This window comes from Microtus ochrogaster, unplaced genomic scaffold (genome assembly GCF_000317375.1).
Source record: "Microtus ochrogaster isolate Prairie Vole_2 unplaced genomic scaffold, MicOch1.0 UNK48, whole genome shotgun sequence".
NCBI classification, from domain to species: domain Eukaryota; kingdom Metazoa; phylum Chordata; class Mammalia; order Rodentia; family Cricetidae; genus Microtus; species Microtus ochrogaster.
In genome coordinates this window covers 2,660,156-2,669,157 of record NW_004949146.1, presented here as the reverse complement: position 1 = coordinate 2,669,157, position 9,002 = coordinate 2,660,156, and the positions used below count along the sequence as shown (strand labels likewise).

General features: G+C 40.5%; 1 protein-coding gene across 1 annotated transcript in view; it reads right to left on the bottom strand.

The window, feature by feature from the left end:
• Map3k3 (mitogen-activated protein kinase kinase kinase 3) overlaps positions 1 to 9,002 on the bottom strand; it is a 96,461-nt gene that overhangs the window by 37,695 nt on the left and 49,764 nt on the right. The window contains exon 6 of the mRNA XM_005369427.2: positions 864 to 984. Coding sequence (XP_005369484.1) covers positions 864 to 984 — 121 coding nt within the window. The remainder of the gene's footprint in view (positions 1 to 863; positions 985 to 9,002) is intronic.

Here is a 9,002-nt window from a genome sequence, read left to right as displayed (position 1 = left end):
GTCTCATAGTTGAACAAATGCTTTTGTAGTATGATTGGGCATCTCTTGGGTATATTCCCAAGAGTGGTATTGCTGGATCCTGAGATAGGTTGACTCCCAATTTTCACTGATTTCCAAAGTGGTTGCACAAGATTGTACCATAAGAGAGCAGCGCTCTTTTGTGGAGTCTTAACTCCTGCACCCAGATCCTGCCCTGTTTGAATTCCTGTCTGCCCTGACTGCCTCCAATTATGAACTGTGACATGAAGAAGTAAGCAAGATAAACCCTTTCCTCCTTAACTTTTGGCTATAATGTTTCATCACAGCAATAGTAACCCTAACCAAGACAGACCCTGAGAAGTATCCGGAGGAACAATATTATATAATACACAAGCCTGATTTAAAATTCTTTCCTGAAGAGGCCTAGTAGCAACTAACCTAACTTCTTTGCTATTCAACTATAGATACTGTGCTAATGCTTCCAGGATAACTCAGTTGCCTTTCCAGGAGTTTCACTGGCTGGCATCTTATATGAAGCACAGGGTTTTTCAGAAATAAGAAAGAAATCTATGTACAAAACTGAAATGTAGACCTGACTCCTAATTTGACAGGGGCCCTGTAAGCCTTCAAAAAGACGTCTGAGGAGATCACTTTTTAGGGATGTTTAAAAGAAATTTAACCATGCCATCACATTATTATATTCTAAGGTCCTCAAGGGTCAGAGTTTGAGACTAGTCATGTCCTCTCTTCCCAAATAAAAGCATAGCATGCTACTTTGCATAGTGATAATCAATGAATATTTGATGATTGTTGAATAGTTGACTATATTAAATGTGAGTACATCCAATATTCTAGGACAAGGAAGAAAAGAGTGAAATACTCACTGACAGAGAGGTGCCTGCTTCTGGGCTCAGGAGCTTGGTAGATGGTATTTACATCCCCTGCAGACTGGGAAGGCTTGATCCGAACCTGCCTGGACACTCCAGAGTGGGGAGAGGAACTGGTCTGTAAGAGAGGAGGAAAAGTGTGAGCTAGATCTGTAAGTAATCAGATCTGTGAAGGATCTTTGTCTTTCCTTAGGACTCCTCACACTCTTCAGGCACCTTTTAGTACACGGACTGCCAGGCTTTTCACCAAATCCCGACCATTCTCAATCTTCTTGGCAAATCACTATTTCCTTGATGTATTTTTACAGCCTCAGTAATAAATAAATACCAAATTCTGATGTTCAATTCAATGGATGATGATCCAGATACAGAATAACAGGCATTTGTGTAATAATCTGCCAGACGAGAAAGAGCTCTAAATACCTTCTCAGAAATTTATCAAGAAGCTGAAGAGGTGACTCAGAAGTTGAGAGCACTGGCTGCTCCTACAGAAGACCCAGGTTCAGCTCCCAGTACCTACATGGCAGCTCACAACTATGTAACTCCAGTTCCTTTCTGGCCTCCTCTGGGACCAGCACACATGTACAATACATATATACAGGTAAAAAAAACATTCACACATAAAATCTAAAAAAAGTATCTAGTGAACAGCAGGAAAGTCATCTATATGAAGATATTTCACTGCCCTACAAAATTCTGGCTACTAAATGTATGTTTTATTTTATTTTTTTCCTTTTTTGAGACAAGGTTTTATTGGTGGCCTTGAACTTGTGCTCTCCCTGTCTCAGGTGCCTGGGTGCTGAGATTATAAATACATACTACCAAGCCAGATGAAATATGTACTTTACAAAGCCACTCAGGGGATCATGTGAGTGTCCCAGGGCCTTGCTGCTACCAGGGCCATAATGAGTGGCCTATACTGTCCCCACTAGAGCCATGGTAACACCCAGGCCAGAGCTGCTGCCAAGGGCTGTATCTGTGTCCATGTCCCTGCTACAGTTGGGGTCTGTGATGATGTCCATGGTCCATGTTGCTACAAAGGGTCATCTGAACCATGCATGGCTGAAATTCAAGGGTTGTGTGGAGGTGGTCCCACCCTTCACTGGTCTTGGGATAGCTGGCTCTGCCCCATACTGGACACAACAACAGTAGAGCTGGCCTCAATGGCATGGGCCTAGGAGACGTAGTTCTAAGGGGGTAGTCCCAGTGGCCCAGACAGAACAGCTCAGCTACCACCCAAACGTGTACATCCTAGACCTTGGTTGGCCCACCCTAACATCTACCCCATCTATGACCCAAAGGGACTGGTCCTACAGAACAATAACTTCAGGATCCTCATGACTCAGGGCAACAGCAGGATATCTGAAGAGTTCCAGTGAGGGTTCAGTGATAATGGTGTGACAGAGGCCTTGAACTGAACCAATGACTTATTGCAATGAACATTTTGTGGATGGGACCAATTGGACAAAAGGGTATATTGTGTGACACACCACAGCACACAGTGCCACTAAGATGAATGAAGAGGTGTTAGAAATATGGAATAAGGTGTTTTGTTGCTGTTTGTTTGCTTGTTTTTAATTGATTTGTGGGGATGTTCCTTTGGGGATGATGCTGCAGGGGTTAGGGGAGAATATAGTGGGACTGAGAGGTGAGTGGGATTGGGGTTCATGATGTGAAATTCTCAAAGAATCAATAAAGAATTATGTCTAAAAAAACAAAAACAAAAACAAAACACCAGGCAGGTGGTGGCACACACCTTTAATCCCAGCACTTGGGAGACAAGCTCCAGGACAGTCAGAACCGTACGTAGCACAGAGAAACCCTGTCTCAAAAAACCAACAACAACAACAACAAAAAAAAAAAAAAAACCGAAAGTCATCTGGGGGGGAGAGGGCAGTTTGAGCTGCTCAGTGAGTAAGAGCGCTAACTTAGCAAGCACGAGGGCTTGAGTTTAGATTCCAGTACCTATGGAAAGAGCCAGGCGTGGCTGTGTGTTCCTGTAACCCCAATATGGAAGGTGAGTAGGGTACTGAAGGCAAGAGGGTCACTAGAGCTTGCTGGCCACTAGCAATCTTTATATCCTGTCCTTCAGGAAAAAGACTTCCCACTTCTAGGGGCAAGTTCAGCTGCCAAGCAGCCTTCCCTTCCCTAGTCTTTCCATGCCACACGTCATCACATATAGGGTCGTCTTGACAAACTGTCTTGTTCTAACAGGAAGTCAGAACCAAGGGGAAGTGAATGTTCTTGCTGAAGCCTCCAATGTGCAATAGCTCTCTGCTGAGAGTCAGAAAGGAAAAAACAGCCAAAACCACACACTGGGGGGAAAGGGCAAGAAGGGGCCCAGTAGCCCTGAAGTTAGGGAAGGAGCTACATGATGAGTGCCCAAGGCCATCTGCTTAGATGCAAAGCCTTTCATGTTGTGGAGATTGAATGAATCTTGGCAGCATGGATTTGAAATGGATCAAAGAACATATACTCTAACCTTCAGTTTTAAAAATCTATAAACGGGGGGAGGGGGCTGGAGAGATGATTCAGCAGTTAAGAGCATTAGCTGTTCTTTCAAAGGAGCCAGGCTGGATTCTCAGCACCCACATGACAGCTCATATACTGCCTGTAACTCCAGTTCCAGGGGACCCAACACCCTCCTTCGACCTTCACGGGCATCAGGCACATATGCAGTGCAGGCAATACACAGAAATAAATAAAGCTGGGCTGATGAGAATGTAGCTCAGTTGGTCGGGTTCTTACCCAAAGCCCTGGGTTCAATCTCAGCACTGGGTAAAACTAGACATGGTGATATACACCTGTAATTCCAACACTTCGGAGGTAGTCAGGAGGATCAAGGAGTACAAGGTTATCCATCCTCAGCTACCTAGTGGGTTTACAACCAGCTTGGGTTAGAGATCACCTCAAAACAAACAAACAGAAGCAAGGCTGGAAAAGGCAATAATAAATAATAATGAGATTCACAGTAGAGAAACAAAATGGCCAACATTTATCAATGATGAGAACTGGACAGCAAAGATACAGTATGCTGGAGTAGTGCTCATCAGTATCATCTCTAGCGCCAGTCTATGAACTGGTGGCACACTGGTCCTCTCTCAGATAACCAATGACAATAATCCTGGAAGCATTTTATAGCAGTTTGGTAGAGTAACTTTATATCGACTGAATGTAATAACTAGTACGGGCTTATTGTTTATAAGTGTCTATTTTTTTTTGTTTTGTCTTATTTTTGATTTTATGGATGGGGGTCAGATCCAAGGCCAGGAGCTTTGATTTACTAAGCAAGCATCCACCTCAGAGCTGCCTATAAACTCCAGTTTGTCTACTTTATATTTTACAATTCACTTTTTTTTTTTCAGACAGGGTCTCTATTATATAGCTCTGGTTTTTCTGAAACTTACCATGTAGACCAGGCTCACCTTCAGCTACGAGCAATATTCTGTCTCCCAAGTGCTGTGATTAAAGGTATACACCACCAAGCCTAGCCCATCTTACTTTCCAAATAAATAAATAAATGCAGTTAATAAAAAATTGGAAATTAAAGGCACAAAATTAATATTTCATGCGACGTATACATAGATGTGGATGACATAGATTAACCATGGGAATCTTTCCTTCATTACTCTCCATCTTAAAAAAACTATTTGTTTAAAAACAACTATTTATACATTTACTATTTCTGTGTGTGCATTTGCACAGGTAAGATGGCTTATATAAGTCAGTTCTCGTCTTCCAACATGTAGGCTTTAGGGAGCAAACTCAGATCATGATGGCTGGCAGGCAGTACTTTACTTTCTGAGCCATCTCACTGCCCTCTACTATTATTTCTGTTCTTTTAACACATTTTTTGTGATTTTTTTAAATATTTGTTGATTTTTATTGAGCTCTACATTTCTCTCTGCTCCCCTCCCTTCTTCTCCCTACCCCTTCAACCCTCTCCCAAGGTTCCCGAGCTCCCAATTTACTCAGGAGATCGTGTCTTTTTCTACTTCCCATGTAGATTAGATCCATCTATGTCTCTTAGAGTCCTCATTGCTGTCTAGGTTCTCTGGGATTGTGAATTGTAGTCTGGTTTTCTTTATGTTTAAAAACCACTTATGAGTGAGTACATATGATAATTGTCTTTCTGGGTCTGGGTTACCTCATTCAAAATAATGTTTTCTAGCTCCATCCATTTGCCTTCAAATTTAAGATGTCGTTTTTTTCTGCTGTGTAGTAATCCATTATGTAAATGTACCACATTTTCCTTATCCATTCATCAGTTGAAGGGCATTTAGGTTGTCTCCAGGTTCTGCCTTGACAAACAATGCTGCTACAAACATAGAGATTATATGTCCTTGTGGCACAGTTGAGCATCCTCTGGATATATACCCAAAAGTAGTATTGCTGGGTCTTGAGGAAGGTTGTTTCCTAATTTTCTAAGAAATCACCACACTGACATCCAAAGGGGATACATACCAGCTTGCACTCCCACCAGCAATGCAGAAGTGTTCCCTTTACCCCACAACCTCTCCAGCATAAGTTGTCATCAGTGTTTTTGACTTTGGCCATTCTTACAGGTATTAAGATGGAATCTCTGAGTTGTTTTGATTTGCATTTCTCTGATGACTAAGGATATTGAACATTTATTTAAGTGTCTTTCAGCTATTTCAGATTCCTCTGTTGAGAGTTCTCTGTTTAGGTCTGTACTCGTTTTTTTTTTTTCTTATTTTTTCAAGACAGGGTTTCTCTGTGGTTTTGGAGCCTGTCCTGGAACTAGCTCTTGTAGACCAGGCTGGTCTCGAACTCACAGAGATCCGCCTGCCTCTGCCTCCCAAGTGCTGGGATTAAAGGCGTGCATCACCACCGCCCAGCTGTACTCCGTTTTTTGATTGAATTATTTGTTCTTTTGATGACCAATTTCTTGAGTTCTTTGCCATTTGAAGAGATCAGACCTCTGTCTGATGTACGGTTGGTGAATATCTTTTCCCATTCTGTAGGCTGTCGTTTTATCTTGTTGACCATGTACTTTGCTTTACAGAAGTTTTTCAGTTTCAAGAGGTCCCATTTATTATTTTTCTTAGTGTCTGTGCTACTGGGGTTACATTTAGGAAGTGGTCTCTTGTGCCAATGTGTTCAAGTGTACTTCCCACTTTCTCTTCTATGAGGTTCACAGTGTGACTAGCTTTATGTTGAGGTATTTGATCCATTTGGATTTGAGTTTTGTGCATGGTGATAGATGTGGATCTATTTTCATTTTTCTACATGTTGATATCCAGTTATGCCAGCACCATTTGTTAAATATGCTTTCTTTTTTCCATTTGATATTTTTTGCTTGTCAAAAATCAGGTGTTCAAAACTGTGGATTAATATCCAGGTCTTTGATTCGGTTCCATTGGTCCTCCAATGGTTCCTGTTTTTATGCCAATACCAGGCTGTTTTCAGTACTGTAGCTCTGTAGTGGAGTTTGAGGTAAGGGATTGTGATGCCTCCAGAGATTCTTTTATTGTACAGGATTGTTTTAGCTTTCCTGGGTTTTTGGCTTTTCCATATGAAGTTGAGTACCATTCTTTTGAGGTCTGTGAAAAATTTGGCTGGGATTTTGATGGGCATTGCGTCAAATCTGTAGATTGCTTTTGGCAAGATTGCCATTTTTACTATGTTAATTCTACCTACCCAAGAGCATGGGAGCATGGGAGATCTTTCTACTTTCTGGTGTCTTCTTCAATTTCTTTCTTCAAAGATTTAAAGTTCTTATCATACAAGTCTTCCACTTATTTGGTTAGAGTTACTCTGAGATATTTTATGCCATTTGTGGCTATTGTAAAGGGTGATGTTTCTCTAATTTCTTTCTCAGCCCATTTATCATCTGTGTACAGGAGGGCTACTGATTTTTTTTTTTGAGTTAATCTTGTATCCTGCTACATTACTGAAAGTGTTTATGAATTGTAGAAGTTCCTTGGTAGAGTTTTGGGGGTTGCTAATGTAAAATATCATATCATCAGCAAACAGTGAGTTTGACTTTTTCTTTTCCAATTTGTGTCCCCTTGATCTCCTTTTGGTGTCTTATTGTTCTAGTTAGGACCTCAAGAACTATATTGAATAGATATAGAGAGAGTGGACAACCTTGTCTTGTTCCCGATTTCAGTGGGATCGCTGCGAGGTTCTCTCCATTTAGTTTGATGCTGGCTGTTGGCTTCTGTATATTGTCTTTATTATGTTTAGGTATGTTCCTGTATCCCTGCTTTCTCCAAGATCTTTATCATGAAGGAATGTTGTATTTTGTCGAAAGCTTTTTCAGCATCTGATGAGATGATCATGTGGTTTTTATTTTGCAGTTTGTTTATATGGTGGATTACTTTGACAGATTTTTGTATGCTGAACCATCCCTGCATCTCTGGGATGAAGCCGACTTGATCATGGTAGATGATGGTTCTGATGTGGTTCTAGGATTAGGTTTGCCAGTATTTTATTTAGTAATTTTGCATCAATGTTTATGAGTGAGATTGGTCTGTAATTCTTTCTTAGTAACGTCTTTAAGTGGTTTGGGTATCAGGATAATTGTAGCCTTATAAAAAGAGTTTGGAAATGTTCCTTCTGTTTCTATTGTGTGGAATAATTTGAGGAGTATTGGTATTAGTTCTTCTTTGGAAATCTTGTAGAATTCTGAGATGAAACCATCTAGTCCTGGGCTTTTTTTGGTTGGGAGACTCTTGAAGACTGTTTCTATTTCTTCAGCAGTTATAGGTCTGTTTAATTTGCTTATCTGGTCTTGATTTAATTTTGGTAAGTGATATTTATTTAAAAAGTTGTCCATTTCCTTTAAGTTCTCCAATTTTGTGGCGTACAGGTTTTCAAAGTATGACCTGATGATTCTCTGGATTTTCTACATGTCTGTTGTTATGTCCCCCTTTCATTGCTAATTTTATTAATTTGGATATTCTCTCTGTGCCTTTTGGTTAGTTTAGATAAAAGAAGGTTTGTCTATTTTGTTGATTTTCTCAAAGAACCAACTCTTTGTCTCTTTGATTCTTTGTATTGTTTTGTTGATTTTAGTTCTCAATTTGATTATTTTCTGCTGTATAGTTCTCTTGGGTGAGTTTGCTTCTTTTTGTTCTAAAGTTTTCAAATGTTCTGTTAACTCACTAGTGTGTGATTTTTTTTCCAGCTTCTTTATGTAGGCATCTAGTGCTATGAATTTTCCTCTTAACACTGGTTCATTGTGTCCCATAAATTTGGGTATGTCATATGGTCATTTTTATTGAATTTAAGGAAGTCTTTCATTTCTCCCTTTATTACTTCCTTGACCCACTGATGATTCAGGTGAGCATTGTTTAATTTCCATGTGTTTGTGAGCTTTCTGGAATTAGTACTGCTGTTGAATTCTAGTTTTAAGTCATGATTAATCTGATAAGATACATGGGGTTATTCCAATTTTTTTTGTATCTGTTGAGGTTTGTTATGTTACCGAGTAGGTGGTCAATTTTTGAGAAGGTTCCATGAGGTGCTGAGAAGAAGGTATGTTCTTTTATGTTTGGATGGAATATTCTATAGATGTCTGTTAAGTCCATTTGAGACATAACATCTGTTAGCTCCCTATTTCTCTGTTCATTTTTTGTCTGACTGACCTGTCCAGTGGTGAGAGTAGAGTGTTGATCTCTCCCACTATTAGTGTGTGGGGTTTAAGTGCTCTGTCTTCCAGGTACACCAGAAGAAGAAATCAGATTCTGTTACAGATGGTTATTGGGCATTGAACTCAGGACCTCTGGAAGATCAGTAAGTGATCTTAATGGTTGAGCCACCTCTCCCGCCTCCAGCTTTGCTTTAACAAATGTAGCTTTAAAGCAGTGGTTCTCAACCTTCCTAATGCTGCAATCCTTTAAAACAGTTCCTCATGTCGTGGTGACCCCAACCATAAAATTATTTTCATTGCTACTTCACAACTGTAATTTTGCTACTGTTATGAATTGTAATATAAACAAACATCTGTTTTGTTCAATGGTCTTATGTGATCCCTGTGAAAGGGTCATTCCTGGGGGCTGGAGAGATGGTTGGAGGCTGGAGAGATGGCTCAGAGGTTAAGAGTACTGGCTGCTGCCGGGCGGTGGTGGGGCTTGCCTTTAATCCCAGCACTTGGGAGGCAGAGGCAGG